We start from the raw sequence: 17,397 nt of genomic DNA on the forward strand, positions 1-17,397 counted from the left end.
ATTACAAAATAACAACTATTAGCAAAAAAGCATGTGTTGTGAACATATTAAAAATCATTTAGCTTCGTTGCAGTTAGAGCAAGCATACTTTGGGATTTATTCTATAATAAAATTATGGCTTTCCTAAATGGCGTCAAAAGTTTGATATACGTTCTTTGTTCACATAGACATCGCTGTAAAATGTACATCAGGATTTGAATTTGATGCTACTTTGTTGATGGCTCATTCAACAAAATGCGAGCAGCTTACACTACCACAAACATAAAAAAGAAAGCGCAGTTCACTGCTGGAATTATGTATCTAAATAAAACAAATTGCTATGCTTGAGCTTTTCAAATGACACTAATATGAGTGCTGTAGCCGAGCAGCAACTGGTTGAATCCACGACAAATTTGGAAGAATAATTGATATGATACAATAGCTACCTTGAACACCCTGTGCCCTGACAACATACAGGTTGACCCTACCAATCTCTTCTGGGACATAAATACTCTGTGGCACAGAAAGTGGCGAAATGAAACCTGTTTCGTTGGGCCGACTGGTCATGATTTGAAACACGCCATTAGGGTTGTCATTAGCAAGTATGGTCACATTGCACTTGCTTGCATCACTCTTAATGCTGGCCCCGCTGGTGGGCGTTGACGACACTGTGCCATCGGTTGAAACCGCAGAAACGAGGTTGAGGTCAAAAGACTCGTTCACCTCCGGTACGCTGTCATCCACGGGTCTGACAACAATCAGCTGCAATTAATCAGAAAAGCAATTAATAACAAATTGCTTTGATCCATTAAAAAGGAATAAAGTAATTCTTAATTTCTTTTCTTAAATCTTGTGTGACAATGTTCCACTGAAAAGATTTCTACAACGTCTGCAATTGTAAGCTATAATACATCTGATACTCAATCCTTTAAATTTCTGGCATGAACTACGTTGAATCCTGCACAGGGTGCTGTTGGGTTAAAGTATTTTATCTGTTCATATATAACAACAAATACCTTAGAAGTTTCCCCTTGAGAAAATGTGATACTGCCAGTTGCAGCATGAAAATCGTCTGTTGCAAGGAGCTTTCCGCCATCTGAGTGACGTATCTCCCAGTTTAATCGCACATTACCAAACGATCCTACAGTTCTAGTGACGGTGAAAGAAATGTTCGTTTTGTTTTCAGAACTTCTTGATTGACAGCTCGAAGACAGAAACCCGAATACACCATTGGCGTTGTCACTCTTCAAAACTAAAAAGACAGTAAGGCAATAAAGCTGTTGCATAATTATCTCATCTGACGAAAAAATTATCAAGTGAAACATTTGACATTTGAAAATTTCTATAAAAATGAAATAGTGTTAATTTGAACATGCAGTGAACAAGCAAAAAACCAGGTTAGGACATTATTGCTCAAAGAATGAAAGTTTTCACGAATATGCAAATGAGCTTCATTTTAACTTACAAATGATTAACTTAATCGACAAAAGGCGTTATAAGTCCCTGTAGCAGTACTGCTTGCTATTAAGTTTTAGATGAGATTGCTAAAATATTCGGTCACATTGAACAAGCAAATTGCATTAACACAAGTAACATAAAATCAAAGTCATCGAGAAGTTTTTTTGTTATGTTGCACAAAAATGATTCAGTTTGCTTATGAAGGAAATATTTCCAAGCGCCACTGAACAAACTTACTGGTTACTCTAGAGCTTGAGGATGACCCCAATCTTCCATCTCCAGTAATGCCGATTATTTTGACAGAGTATGAAGTTTCTGGTTCCGGGATTGAGTTATCGATTGTGCTGAGAAAGATATGTTGGATTGAAACTCCTGGACCATAATCCAAATAGCCACTTATCGGTGAGATAACCTTGCGACTTGATGAGATTTCAGCCACGAAACTGAAAAAGAATAAAAGGCGCTATTTATCTCGCTCTATCACCCTAAAAAGTCATCTTAAACATCTTTAAACTTTGTAATGCTAATACTCTACATATTATTGCTTTTTTATCTCTTCAGACGGAAATTTCCTGTATTCTATTCAAACACTATCTCAAGTATAAAAAACCGATATTTCTTATATTCCCATTCTTCAACTGCTGTTCCAGCTTCAGAAACCACATCAAGTTTCCAAAGATACACAGTTGCTGTTTTCTTTATTTTGATCGAACTACGGGAACTAACTGGTGAAAGAGGGATACGTACGCAGGGATCAAAACACTTGAGTACATCCTAACGTCCTGAAGTTCACCAGTGAAATGCTCTGAGGATGGCAGATTGCAGCCAAGATGTATGAGACCAGATGCAGTATCTATCGCACTTGTTAAGGTCCTAAAAATAACGAAAAATCAAACTAACTAAAGGTTTTTGTCGGATCACTACAGACAGCTACAGCAACTTGAAAACTGAAATATTTTTTCGAAGTGTCCCGTCTAAAATTATTATAGCCATGATATTCTGTTGCTTTTTATCAAAGTCTTCAAGAAAGTTGCCTCCAAAAAAGTTTTGGCTCTAGTAGCCTAACGTTACTGGTTTTCAACTTGGGCCAGTCACCCAACAATTATTAAAATGTATATACATTTATATGGATTTGAAAAATGTTTTTTAATGAAACGCCACGGAAAACCGAGCTTCTGTTCTGTAACAAATATCAAAATAGCTCAATATTAGAAAAAGGGCATAATTCACAGTGTAATTTGAGAAAAAAGCATACTTCGGCCCATCAACTTGAGTTCCATCGACGTAGACAAGAAGTGTGCTTGTGCTGATGGTGAGTATCAAAGAGTGCCATGCCCCGTCTAAGAGTTTTACTGGTGTTGACACCTGTAGACAGAAAATGGACAATACTTTGGACCGGCGACAAAAAGGAAAGAAACATGTATGTAACTGACGAATTTAAGAGAGAAAGTATCCTATGAACCGATAGCGAAGACACGCCAACTGAAGAGTGAAAATCTGAAAACGCGTTCGATGTTCGATGTTCGAAGTTCTATGCAATGAACCTGCATCACCATAGTCGGCTCGGAAATATCAATTTTTCAAATAGTCGGCTCGAAAATACCAAAACAATTAGAGTTATTCATAAAGACTATTTTTACAGCAAAAATCAGCTCCCAGTTACAGCGATTAATTTTGCGTTTAAATAAGATTTTAAAGCTAAATTAAAGTTGGCTGCAAAATTCAAAAAGTATTGTATTCCGCTGAATGCATAAGGGAATACAAAAAGGGTCATACCAAAAGCAGTAGATTCAAGTATATTGCAAACTCAAATTCAGAACTTACGTTGTATAGGGCAGTTTTTGCTTGCAACACAATTTGTGACCTGGCACCATCGAGCCTGACTGAAACCTTAAAGATGACATCATTGGTAATAGAACCTCGTTTAGATATGAGAACACCTTGCAGAGTTGCTTTAACCCACATGCTGATGCTAAAACCACTTTGGATTTGTACTGGAGTTGGTTGGTTTTGTGAGGCAACATAAACATATGAAGCTGAAATGATATAATAGGAATCGAAGAGTACTTCAAAGTAAGGACATATAGAAACACAGCATAAACAAAAAATTGTTTTATGGACTGCCTCGTTGCAAGAGGTTGAATACAGTAGCGTATAGGGGAAGGGGAAGTTAGGGGAAGGGCAGAGTGTGGGATAGGGGAAGGTTAAACACGAGTGGAGGGAGCCTAGCAGGTGAAGGCTAGGAGACTATCTTTAGAAGATTTTTATGACCACACTCTTCATAATGCTGGCATTTGATCCCTTTTTAAAACTTTTTGGAATTAGTTATGCCTGTGGTTTTACATAAACTTGTTGCTGATTTTAGCCTTTCTCAGACACTCACTTTCTGACCATTGTTGGAGGCCATCAACCTCCGTTACCCCCGACTTACTGCGCTAATGGCTAGATATCTTCAACGAAGACCTGACACAAGTCATTACTCAAGAGATACTTCAATAATGAAAGGCTAACGTCTGCCATCTGATACCAAAACAGACATGGTTGTTATATAATGAATAAACCAATACCATTGCTAGTGTTGAACTTCAAAGCAGGCGTTCCACTGTATATCCGCCCGACACTTTCAGTCACAGCGTTGCCCCTTTGGCCATAAAAAATGAAGTCCCACATCTGACTTGGGACGTTTGAAGCTTCAAACAATTGCCATACAACCTGAAAAGCAACGAAAACCTTCTTGATATCGTGGACCATAAAATTATTGACAAAGGTAGAGAATAAACGGAAACAAACATACGAGAAAACATCTTTCAGATTATGCATAATTTGAGTTAAGTATGGAACAAGAACGAGAGTTGTTTTAGATAGTGAAATCGCACCTTAATCGTTCCTACAGTTCCCTTTTCCCTTTGAACAGTGAGATTCACGTGTGTTGCATTTACTAATCCTGGAAGGTAATCCTCTGCAACGCTCACTTGCATGGAAGAAGAGGCAAATCCAATCACACCATATGGATCATCATTAGGCAGCACAGTTATTGTAGCCTCGGTATGATTGCCTAGATAGCCTCCTTGTGAAAAGTTTCCTAAAATTCAATTTAACAACACTTAGATGGACAGCAAAAGCAACATAAATTTCAATAAAAACACTACACAGTTTTATCGATGTATCTATCTAATCTCTTGTGATTAAAATGACGGATAGTTATTTTGTTGTATCAAAACTACCTTTTTGCTAGGATAGAAGTTTAAAGACAATATTTTGACGTATAGAAGGACAAAATTACGCTTTTTTATATAATTAAGAAGGATAATTTTAGGTCATGATTATTAAGCAGTTTGGAAATGCCTGTTATAGCTTGGGTCTCATTAAAATTTTCATAAATTGTTCCCTGTGAGCCAACAATAAAACAGCTTTATGTAACAGATTTGAGTTGAAGCGTAAGTTGCCAGATTTGCTCTGAAAAATAGCAAAACTGAATTAATCATAAATTTGTTTCACTTTTGAAATCTAAAAAACATAAACCTTATGGTACCCGTAATTTAAAGCGCAAAATGGATAACATTTTACAGCATTAACTGAATGTTAAAAACAAACTCTAAAATAGGATTCAAGAATCATTTGTCATGTTAACAATCATCGCATTTAAAATCTTCAGGATAAAAAAACATTTTCTTTCGTTACCTGTGACATTAGTAAGACGTATATAAAACGTTTCATTCAGCTCAGGGACACCATCACTCCTGACAACAACCGACAAGAAAGCACTTCGAAGCCCCTCGCTAAAATTGACATTTCCTGTTGCCTTGACGAACTCACTATTGTCTGCTACTGCCCTTCTGTTGCTATACAGGATTTCCCATCCAACTGATACATTGCCAAAACTCCCCCTTGACCGTAAGATCCTGCAAAAGGGTTATGATATTTATTACATAATAGAAATCTATTTAATTTTATCTGTTAAGTTGATGATTGACGAATTATCACTAGTAAAAAACTCGGAAGATATTCGATCATTACAGGAAGATGTACAGCTAAAGAAAAGCAGCTGTCTGGTGATACAGTGTGATGTATTTTAATTTTATTAGCCACACCAAAATAAGGGGAGATTAACAGCTTAAAAAGCCACATTATAAGAATAAGATTTCTTAAAACTAATATAGACTTCCATATGCTTTGAAGACAAGAGAGCTTCTATTATGATATACACAAAAAGAGGGTAATCATACTTCTCCCTGAAAAATATATTGAAAAATCTACCTTAGCAATCAGATATTACGCAGCACCAAATGGAATGGCAACTAAGCATGTAACCATAAATAAGTTAAATATACATACTCAAAACGGATGGTATCCCCTTCAGATGCAATTCTATTCAAAGATGCTTGTGAGAAGTCAAATATTCCATACGGATCATCATTAGCTGCTATAGTCACTGTTGCTTCAGTGGGTGGTATCAACACCGTGTCTCCAGTAGATCCATTCAGACGAACGCCAAAAACCGCAGCAATTTCAGGGGTGTTGTCATCAATGGTTTGGATGCTTACATTCTTCCTCTGCTCACCGGGTGAGAAAGTTACAGGTAAGTTGAGGGCTGCTACGTAGTCTCCTGTTGATGCTAAGGCTGTTGCGTCAATAGTTGAGACATAAACTGTTATAGTTTGCGTCAAGACTCTACTTAACATGATGGTGAGATTCGCAGCCTGACCTTCGTTCACGGTCACGTGTGTTGGTTGAAGGAAGTAGACAGGAGCATCATTAGGATTGATAATCAATGTCGCATTCAGGGGTTCCGCCAACCTACCACCGCCAGTGATGTTCACTAAATGAATCTGAAATCTTTCTTCGCCTTCAGGAATCTAAAAAGTCAACGGAAATGCCGTCATATTCACTTGCAGGGGTTTTAAAGGCAATAGATCACTATCAAAACAATAAATAAGCATATAGGCGAAACGATACACAAGATTCTAAACGTGAAACTCTTTTGCAAACATTTGATGTGGTACTTGGTGCACTGATTAACATGCAGCTTACTCTATAATAACACTTTTGAATTTAGGAAGTAAATAGGAAAGAGCTTTTGGCAGTTCACGGGATATTTGAGAATGAAAAAAACTTTCTCTAAAAATATTACACTCAAAATTGAGTTGGAAACCTACTGTTATCTTACGTACGATTATTGTAGAAAAAATCCGTCACAAAACTACCTTTTAAATCCCACGATTACTTTCTTTTGTTCCTTTTTTAATGTTAAGGATTTCATTTGAAATAGAGGCTAGGTTTTTAAGACATAGCTGAATAGTAAGTTAAAGATAAGAAAGGGCAAAATTAGATATCGTTATAAGAGAAAAACAGATAGCTTTCAAAAAGTCATACCAGATCAGGTTTGATTCTGATATTCAATAGGCGGCTAGCCTCTCCTTGAGCAAATTCGACTACCCCATTCAACTGCTGTAGGTCGGACGCGGCGTGGGAGCCTGATAGCGACGTTACATTCCAGTATACGCGAACAGTAGAGAATGTCCCTCTGCTCCTTGTGATATCGAACGATACGGTATGTGGAGAGCCTTTTATCTCATCTAAAATGTCAGCGAGCATATGTTACAACCAATAAAGAATGAAAACGATTTTCTACTGATTTACCTACTACAGAGGATCTATACCATTTTTAAGGCAAATATGAGATGCTCCATAGAAAGTTGTAATGTATAGGAACAACTAACAACTAACAAGGATGTTCAAGCACCATTGACTGAACTAATAGAAAGTACATAAGGTACAGTTGTTGATATGATATCCCAAAAAATATTCACCTAGCTCCTTTTTTCAGGAGATATTCAGATATGCATTTGATTAAAAACATGTAGCAAGTGGCAAACTGATATTAATATAGTTGTTGCTTGCTCATACTTTTTAAAGTAGAAAAAGTTCAGTGGGTAGTCATAGTGCAATGTGAAAACGAACCTGCGTATTTGAACAGATTTGAAGTAACATTTGTGAATGAAAATACACCATTTGCGTCATCATTCTGCAGTATAATGATTTCTAGTCTTGTACGAGTTCCCAAGGTAGAATCACCGATTGCCGTTAAAATCATTGTGAAATTTTCATTTTCCTGTTGAGATACCAAAACCATTAGAAGTGAATTTCACTGTTGACAATTTGAATTTGTGATCTTGTAGCGGAGAGATTTGAAAGCAAAGTATATTGGCAAACTTAAAAAAGCATCGTTCACATAATGGAAATAACTGAAAAACATACCTCAGGAATATTGTCATCTCTTGTGAATATGAAGAACGTCTTGCTTCTTTGGTTAGGATCAAATTTCAAAATACTCTCGTCGGTAACAAAGTCATTCCGTCCTATGTTGAAAAATTTTAAGATTAAGCTGACTTTAATGGGAAGGAAACACTAGTTAAAGCGAACAAAGAAACAAAGAATAGGAATTTAATTAAGATCTTTCATTACATGTCGACTGACATCTAGCTAGTAGCTGACAAAATCAGAAGTAAAGCCAATTTGACTCAGAACCCAATTTGCTCCCAAAAACTCTCCCTTCTACGAAGTAAAGTAACATTTGGTTGTACTCGTTTCAATGATACTTGAATCGCTGGAGATAAGCATTTAGGCACAGACATGATAAAACACTGCTTCGCAAACTAACCATTGACAATTGTCACTTGCACTCGCTGAGTTGTTAACGCACCCCCAAGGCGAATAACATCAACTGTTCTGGCGTCATTTTCCTGCAAATGTAGAGTTACAAAATCATTGACAGATCAGTGCCGTCGGAACGAAATTCATATTGGGGGGAGGGGGCTGCCCATTGTATTCCTTCTCGTTTGGTACACTATTATAAAGGAAATATACTACAGTCTGACAATTATTGGGGGGCTGGAGCCCCCCCAGCCCCCCCCGGTTCCAACGGGCCTGCAGATGATTGTCAAAAAGAGATTTATGAAGCTTTTTGATTGGCCAAAACATCATAACGGGTAGTCTAATTTGGTTCTTGAAAACGAACAATGCACGGAATGTGAAAGAAAGGTTTTATTTTTAATGCAAATGATTCACTTGATCAGAATCGAAACCTGACGTGGCCTCCATCTTGAGAATGCAAACTTGATCAAGACTGATAAGAAACAATAGCTGGGCATTTGAAGAAGACGTTAGAACCTGGCATTTTTGTACTTTTTGTATAAATTTCGAGGATTAATAAATAACGCATTTTACCTGCAATATGATGCGACCTGTATGATTAAACTCAAAGGTTCCACCAGGGCTGTCATTTTGATTTATTGTGACGGTAGCACGATTCTGAAGAAGAAACACTACATGTGAAAGGCTTAGTGAAGCAATGTGGCTATCTTCATGTGAGGATCTCATAGAGACGAAAGTACTTGTTCGGAAAGGACATAGATAAATTTCACAAGAAGTATGTTATTGAATAGTCACCCAATTCAATAAATCATTTTTTTGAAACTTTGGTTTAGAGACTATATTCAAATCTAAATTTCGATAAAGAGCAACTTCTGTTGGTTGATTTTCCTCACTAAATAATGTACAGTTATCAATGATTTCAAGATACGTTTGTCGTTCGCAAGAAATTATGCTGTTAACACACAATAAAACATACAAAAGCTCTTCAACTGATACTCTCCAGAGCTTAAAACGTCAAAACATAACGTTTCACACTCCAGAAGTCCTTATACATTTACGAATAGTTTTATGTAGAGGAGCAATTTCTGCCTTGAAAGAATGAAACCTACCCCACCAACTCTGAGTCGTTCGTTTCTTTCTGTTACGTTTGTAAGCTCAACAGTGAAAACTTCATCGACCTCAGGAATATCATCAGGAAGAATAGTTATTGTGAGGTTTGCTCTATCAGCGCCTATGAAAAGTAAGTTAAGTCTCTAAGGATTTTACAGTAATTGCTCGCAAGATATCTGTTATTTGAAGCATTTGAATCACGAGGTATGGCCAGATCGACAGTAAGGACCAGGAAACTGCTCGATAAGCAAAGCTTCTTTGCGTTCTAAAGTTCATGTTCAGGTGCTTGATAGTGATGAATACAACAAAACAAATCATAATTTTCACCCTACTTGCGACAAAAGCTTGTCTAGTAAAAAAGACTTTCTTAGAAGTGCAAGCTACATAACCTCATACACTTTAACCTTTAAGTTTTCTTATTTAATGGAGTTATTGACTAATCGTTGTTTACTTGTTTCTCCTCAGAATGCATTCGGCGCTTGCATTTTAGACTTTTCAATAACATTTTTTATAAACAACTTACTTCGCAATATTTTTCCACAATGTTAAAAAATAGTTCAGATAAGGGGTGCCTTGAATTCACCTTGAAGGGTTTTCTACGCAAAGATTAGAAAATAAAATGAAGTACCTGTACTGAAATAGACGACACCGGACCAAGGCGATGCATCAGCAACCACAAATGAACTTGTCGTTGGAATTATTCTCCAGGTTACAGTGGCAGGCCCGGAAACGCCATCGCGCATAAGCAACAAAGACAGATTGAATACCTGACCACGCTGAGGCTCATTCACTTTTATGCTGACTGGATTATTGAAAAATGCGATTTCTCCATTTGCAAGCTCAGATGTTATGTTTACAAAGGCTGTATGAGGGCTGCCAATTACCGGAGTCTTTGAGCTGATAATCGTTTGCTCTATGGCAGAAAAGAACTTGTTTTATATTCAGAATCGCTTCATATTCAGAATAGCTACATTCCCAAAAAACTTTTCATTGACTGCCTCTTAATAATGTATTGGCAGCTATACACAGAAAAAAGTATTGGCAGCTTATTTTATTGATATGTTATCTGTACTTGAAAGTCTATCTTTATATGTCACTATACACACAAAGCATGGCTTAAGTAACTGGACTGCTAAGACGCACGGTGCAGGGCTAAGACATCAATCCTGAAACCCTTCTCTAACTGAACTGACGCTGAACATAGGGAGAAGCTTTACCGGCTGTCTTGAATACAGTACACTAACCGAAGGAGCAAGGACACTAATCGCTTATTATCTTCTCAGTGTCCGAAACCCTAAAAACTCATTGCTGGAGAAAGTACGTAGTACAATAATTAAAAAGATAAACTTTCAAGATGTACATATAAAACTTTGTGAATCTTTAAAGTCAGTTCTCCTTTCTAATTAAAGCAACTCAATTTGTTTATTTTCCAGATACTCCCCTATGGACTTGGTGGCAACCCTAATGTCTGCTCTAGTAAAAGGATATATCAAATATTGGGCAGAGGAAAAATTTTTTTACTTTCGTTTCTTTAAAAGTCAGAATTTAGTTTCACTTACTTTGAAGCTGAACTGATGTCAAGGTAACCATGAAAACTGCGTCTTTTCTCAAAAAAGAGTTCTCTGATATCTGAATGTCGACTGTAGTGTTATAGCTTCCCGTGCTTAGTGTGACGTAACTTGGATAATTCAACTGGACATCAGACGAAGGTGCGCTTGAGCCTGGTAACAGATATGCTGCCGTAACATTCACTGTAACTGCACCAAGTGCTCCTCCGTTTCGCTTTACTGGCAGCAAGATTCTGCGAGGTGAGCTGGACTGAAAGAAAAAAACCAGGCTTAAGGTATTAATCGGGGTCAAATTTGCAAGAAAATTTATCCAGGGAAACTAAGCATGGAGCATCCGATTCCTTTTAAAGAAGCAATGACCATTGTTTTCTTCGTGGACTACGAGAATATGGCAATATCCAAAAAATAGGAATATTGTGCTTAACCAATGTCAGGGGAGGAATCCCATGGAACACAAAATGTGATTTTGCTCTCTTGTGGGGGATACAGAAAGGAAGTTATGGCTCTAAGCCAACTAAATAATCAAATATTTACGGTATTGGGCTAAATTATAAATGATAAGAGCTGAAAATCAGAGGTGTTTTTCACGCAGCCTTTTACACAGGAAAATAGGAAAAATTATTGAATAGCAGGGACAGCGGAAAAGTTTTATGTGCATAAAATATTCCTACATTTCTTGACATCCTAATTGCTATTATGAATGAAGAAAGTTATATTGTCTATGTTGAATTAGAAGGCCGTTATATGACTCACCAGTTCTATTCTATATTCAGCAGCATTTCCGAGGAACACAACACCATAGGCACTGTTGCTGTCCCTAACAATTACTCGCGTTTGTGGCGCGGTTGGGTCGAGTCTCGCACCACCCGTTGCATTCCCTAATACAACATAAAACTCCATCGCTTCTTGGGGGATGGAATTTTGCCTAGCAGACAGTGGGATAGCCCTGGTAGTTTCTCCTGGTTTGAATGTCAAAACTCCGCGAGTTGCATTTAGAACTAGACTTGGCGTGACAAAATTCGATCTACCACTGGAAGCAATGCGCCATTCGATTGTTACAGTCCCAAATGTGCCACGGGATCTGTTGACATAAATAGCTCCAGAACTTGTGGAAACTTCGTCCAGTATGAGAACTGCATTTGGGGTTTGGAACGAAATCACTCCATGAGGATCATCGTTCTTTCTTATAACAACAGTCAAAGTGTTGGGTGGAGATAGTACACTTCCAGACGAAGGGTTGGACAGAGTGACTGTAAAGTTCTCTGCGATTTCAGGGTGAGGATCTTTCAGTATATTGATTGAAAAAGATTTTGAAGTGTCCCCAGATGCGAAGCTAAGGATCCCTGTCGTTTCTTGATAATCCAATCCTGACTTTGCAGAGCCATCAATAGTGGAATAGGTGACGTTGGATGAAATAGAAATGTCGCCAATAGTACCAGAAGTGCCAGGCTCCCCTTGTCCACGCAGTACTGTTACTATCAATGTCTGTGACTCAGAAACTGACTGCATCGCCTGCAGAAATCTAATTGGCGGGTCATTTCTAGGAATGAGAACAAAAGCTCTGCTGGATGTAGAGTTGATCATAGCCCCTCCTGTTGCGTTTATCAGATCGATTATGTACTGCTCATCGTTTTCTGGTATCTGGAAAAATGAAATTTTGTCATAAGTGCAATGATGAAAAAAATGGCACCGATTGAAATATAATGATTGAGAAACAATCCCTTTTTTAAAAACAATCTACATTTTTTTAACGACATAATTGTTTTTATAGTACAGGATACCACTTGAAAATAACAATTCAAAAATATCTTAGTTCTGGAATGAATTGTGAAATAGAGAGCTACCTAAATCTGACACCTCAAGCGTGAATCACAAGACCTACGTGAGGAAAATCTTTGGAACAGAGCATTAGACTTCAAGGATTTGGTACAAGAGCCTTTGGTACACACAAAAATTCAAAAGAAAACACTTCGTGCATAGAGCATACCAGCTTTATCCAATTATTGCTAATGAGTCAAATAACACACTCTGAGAGCAAATTATAGGGGAGGATACAGAAGAAATCCAAAAATGATGGGTAATATGGGCTCCAATTAGTACTTCTGGAAAAATCATACCTGATCAGGCTGTATTGAAATATTTAACTTCTTAGTGCTTTCCCCATTAGCAAAGGTGAGAAAACCTGAATTTGGAGACAGATCTGGAACACTTGCAAGCAGGCCACTACTAACCTAGAAAATGAAAAAAAAAATTAGACTGCAACTGACTGCAACTGTTCAGAACTTGACTCTGTTTTTGCCTGCCTTCCAAAATTTAGCAACTTTCATAAATTCCAACATCATCCTGACCACCAAAAAATGGAATTGAGGTATTCCCCTACAAAATGATAATTGGTAAAATTCATATTGCCAATCCTGACCCATATGAAACTCTGTCAATGCATGTAATTCATTCTTAAAATTCTGTTAACTCTTGTAAGGTTCAAAGATCTTGTGCTAAATATGCATATCAAAACATTGGCCTGGAAGTATACTTTTAACACAAATTAGTTGATTTGTCACTTTGCCGGCATTCTTGTACATTCTGCCTGCCTAACTCAATCCATGAACACTCAAAAGATCTTTTGCATACTCACTTGCCAGAATATTACACTTGTTCCAATAGTCCCTTGTCTCCTCAAAACATTAAATGAAGCAACAGATTGCTGACCTTCTAAGGGTTCCAGTGCCCTAATTTGTTGATTATACTGAAATTAACAAACAACATTAAATACTCAATTAATCATCAAAGAAAAGGCAACCTAAACTCTCATTTTATTGAATAATTATGATACAGTTATTAAGGTAACAATTGATAAACTCTAACAGGACATCTATATTAAGTTGTCAGTTGATTGTACAAATATAATAATAATATAATATATAAATATGAATATAAGTGAAACATATACTTTTCAAGTTTAGGTAATATCAATCAGTAAAAAACTAGTTGTTATATATTTTACTAAACAATATACATACTTTTTGTTTTACTAATAATTATGTTCTTAGCATGTAAGCCTGAGATCCTAGGTGACTAAGAAAAAATTCCCTGATATTCAAGAAATAAATAAGAAAGAAGCTGAAACAAACAAAAGTGGAATGAATGAGAATTTTAATGAATACTTTTTTATAATTGCTTTATAACATATATAAAACAAAGTTACTCAATGTTCAAGGAAAGTTCAAGCATCAGCAGACATAAGAAAAGGCATTTTGTTTTTAACTTACATTTTCAAATCCTATAACACCAAATGGATCATCATTTGCAAGCACAGTTAGTCTTGCTATGTTTGGTGTTCCGATGGTAGCAGCACCATCTTGGATTGTTATCCCTACACTGTAAGTAATGTTCGGTTCTGGTATATTATCTTCTTTGACAGTGAATGTACAAGAACTTGATGTTAGCCCAGCACCAAACTGTCCAGGTGCACTTGCACTGACAAGGTCTGTGGCTCCTGTGCTATTTAAAACCTGTGACAGAAGAGTTAAAACTTTCAATTCACAAGTAAAATTATATTTAGAGTCAATATCTTGCTTAAAAATTGACAAAATAAAAAACCATGATGTGTGGTGTATAGCTTGATTTGGAAAAAATACTGACAGAATATATTCCTAAAAACTTTTTGTGCCTTTTCTAAGCCAACGTTTTCTTTGCCTTATTTTAAAAACATTAATTCTTAATCATAGTTAAGCTGCACTTACCTGACAAAAAAAGAAAACTCTACTTGAACTCCCAGAGTTTCTTTCAAGATAAAATACAGCTTCTTCATATTGCCTTTCCTGAATTGCAACATGTTGTGTTACAAAGCTGATAACACCATCAGCATGTGCACAAGATGTCCATATTAGAACCAAGACAGCCAAAGTCAGTGGCACTGTTTGAGCACAGTCTGCAATTATGAAAAAAATCCAATAGAAGTCTATAGAAGTCCTACTAGAAATTCAAGATTCAAATGAAATTATTATTCTTATCATCAGACCTCCCTTAAAAAATTTTTGTGCCTACCAGCACAAACTATTTTGCAAAAGATGCCTGCAAGACTTTTTTCATATGCATTGTGTAGGAAATGAAATTGTTTGAAATAAGAGACATAAAGTAAGGTTTGATTACGCAAAGACCAGTAAATTTTCAAAGAACTACTTTCACAGAAAATTACTTTTAAATGATGATGGTTTTATCAACAAAAAAAGCATGATGGAGTTTAAACAAACTTTAGCTTACAACAAAAAGGGAAAATTTGCAGCAATTGTGTCCTTAATCTTATTTGAGCAATGAACAAAATTGTAGTCTGTTTTATTGCTTGATATTGTTTTATAACATAACTGAGGATACTTTCAATTTTTTCTAATATTTAGACCATTAACAGCAATCACAATTTCCATCTCTTGTACTTTTGTCCTGAATTTTTCTACTTGGAAGCCTTCAATCAACAACTGATTCAACTAATAGCTTGCACGCTTGGCACACTTTAGCAGTCCTGGTAATATTAGGTGTGTGATCGTGCGCACATGCCTTCACACATGCCTAGAACTCCCAAGGCGTGCTTTCTATTGCACGTGCAGTTCCATGTTTTGAATTACTATTCTTTTTCTCTTTTGTTTCTTTTAATTTCTTTTGTGAGGGTTATATTGATGGCATTCCTAGAGGCATTTTAACTCTTTACTTCATTTCCCTTGGCCCAGGCCCCTCTGTTTTGGTCAAAACGATAACGTGGGTGTTTCCATTACTCGATATTTGTCCGTTATCATATCCTTAGCCTGAGCTCATTTTGAAACTGAGATTGAATGATTCTGTTTTTGAATGCCTCTGTCTTCGCTGTTTCCAAAAAAACGATGCGTATTCAAATGATTCCATTTTCGGATGACTCCACTTTGAACAGCGTTTTTTAATTACTTGGGTTTGGTATCAAATGACACCATTTTTGAGTGTATTAATGAAACTCAAATTTGAAAACAGATTGACTCAAATCTGTTCTCATACGGAAACAGGGTAATGGCAACACAGCCTAAAAAACTTGTTTTGTATCCTTTTTGTTAAATTATTTTGTTTTCAAGAAACTTCTTCTAAAATTTCATAAAACCTTTTTGGTTTTACGAAAAACCTCATACGCTTTTTCAAGCAGTGATACACACATTCTAATACAAAGATGACATCAGGTCTTCATAAAAATCATAAGGTCTCCATTTTATTGATCGCACCATTTCCATTAGCTGCTATACATTCCAGCATTTCTAAAACAGCAAGGTATTTGAAGATCATTTATAGCCTAAATCACCATCAGGTAGGGCATGGTAGAGTCTTTTGCTCAGGCCAGGGCAATGAACATAATCCAAGGATATTGCTCAGCCTCAACTTGCATATATGTTGCCTAAATTTTCAGCAATTTCCTGTTTTGCAATGCTCATGCCATATAATCGCCTGGCACAATCTAATTAATTTTAAAGCATTTTTTTTATTCAAGGGCAGGCAATGTTCCCAATATCAGATTTATCCTTGGTGTACCTCCGGTAGGCTTAAATGGAATGAGCCCTGGCAGGAAGCCCCAATGCAATTCTCTAACATGTATGTTAATATTTCATTCTTTTCTCGTGTACATACTGCGCAAATTGCATTTGAGAATTTTGAATGTGAATATAAGTGGAACTGAAGCGAACGCAAGGAAACTGAACAGGAGAAACAGTGGCGTATTTTCATTCAGCAGAAAACAGCTGACTTGTTTATTGCTAGCTGATCTTTCAATTAAAGCACAATTTAGCTCCACTTGCGAATATGGATCACATCGCTATAATACAGAACAGCTTCATTTGCAACAAAAGTCACTGGTGTGTTGTTGCAATTCTTAAGCAACAAAGCAGGTCCTGTAGTGTAGTAGCCGGAATAGATATGAAACAAACATTGGCCTAACTTTACTTGCTAGCTAGATACACTTCCTGATTTAACTTAAAGATAGAAACAAAATGGTAGTAACAAAATCACAAACTAAGCCTCCATTTAAATGAAGGACAACTTACCCTTGGAAGTCATAGTTATTATGCTGGTTTCAAGTTTCTGCAGGTCAGTTGCAGAATTTACTTGCCGCCATTGTACAGGTGCGTCAGTTGAGCATAGGGAAACAAGTAAATATTTGAATTACCCACGCTAAGACTGTATTCGGTAGTACGGGGGAGATCGACTATTGTTGTAGTAGGTAATTATTATTGGTAAGTTCTTCTGTAGGGTAACTAATAAACTCACAAAGTTTTTTGGACCTAAGAATTATCTTAATCTAAGTTTAAACGTTTTTCTAGGCCGAATCGCTGGTTAATTTTCATACAACAATAGAATCTTATCTGTTGTTTATAACCCCCGAATTTCTAGTCAATTAACCATGGCAACCAATTTGAAATATTGAGTCATGCGTTCGCGAGGCAGTTGCGGGTCTACTCGCGGATCGTGACCAAAAGCAAAAGAGCTTTTTTGTAGTATGTTCTAAGGAATCTAAAGAATCTGTTAAAGGCTGTTATCAAAGTCAATTTCGCTATCAAAGGAAACTCGTCAAAATAAACGAGTGACCAGGAAAAATTGAAACATGCTTCAAGCACTTTTC

The 17,397-nt window shown here is 36.7% G+C and overlaps 1 protein-coding gene across 1 annotated transcript in view; it reads right to left on the bottom strand.

Moving 5' to 3' along the window:
- The window catches only part of LOC135687570 (adhesion G protein-coupled receptor V1-like), a 59,671-nt gene extending 42,485 nt beyond the window's left edge, over positions 1-17,186 (bottom strand). Inside the window, exons 1-24 of the mRNA XM_065204163.2 lie at positions 16,823-17,186; positions 14,513-14,700; positions 14,039-14,281; positions 13,405-13,515; positions 12,887-13,000; positions 11,523-12,410; positions 10,761-11,019; positions 9,830-10,114; positions 9,201-9,322; positions 8,665-8,748; positions 8,099-8,180; positions 7,696-7,796; positions 7,399-7,549; positions 6,811-7,013; positions 5,773-6,293; positions 5,119-5,339; positions 4,314-4,519; positions 4,005-4,149; positions 3,262-3,473; positions 2,693-2,802; positions 2,185-2,310; positions 1,675-1,880; positions 996-1,231; positions 426-741 (exon numbers count right to left, since the gene is read on the bottom strand). Coding sequence (XP_065060235.2) covers positions 426-741; positions 996-1,231; positions 1,675-1,880; positions 2,185-2,310; positions 2,693-2,802; positions 3,262-3,473; positions 4,005-4,149; positions 4,314-4,519; positions 5,119-5,339; positions 5,773-6,293; positions 6,811-7,013; positions 7,399-7,549; positions 7,696-7,796; positions 8,099-8,180; positions 8,665-8,748; positions 9,201-9,322; positions 9,830-10,114; positions 10,761-11,019; positions 11,523-12,410; positions 12,887-13,000; positions 13,405-13,515; positions 14,039-14,281; positions 14,513-14,700; positions 16,823-16,835 — 5,143 coding nt within the window. The 5' untranslated portion in view covers positions 16,836-17,186. The remainder of the gene's footprint in view (positions 1-425; positions 742-995; positions 1,232-1,674; positions 1,881-2,184; positions 2,311-2,692; positions 2,803-3,261; positions 3,474-4,004; positions 4,150-4,313; positions 4,520-5,118; positions 5,340-5,772; positions 6,294-6,810; positions 7,014-7,398; positions 7,550-7,695; positions 7,797-8,098; positions 8,181-8,664; positions 8,749-9,200; positions 9,323-9,829; positions 10,115-10,760; positions 11,020-11,522; positions 12,411-12,886; positions 13,001-13,404; positions 13,516-14,038; positions 14,282-14,512; positions 14,701-16,822) is intronic.
- Positions 17,187-17,397: the final 211 nt, after the last annotated feature.

This window comes from Rhopilema esculentum, chromosome 20, assembly GCF_057945365.1.
Source record: "Rhopilema esculentum isolate cy_ngs chromosome 20, ASM5794536v1, whole genome shotgun sequence".
Taxonomy (NCBI): Eukaryota; Metazoa; Cnidaria; class Scyphozoa; order Rhizostomeae; family Rhizostomatidae; genus Rhopilema; species Rhopilema esculentum.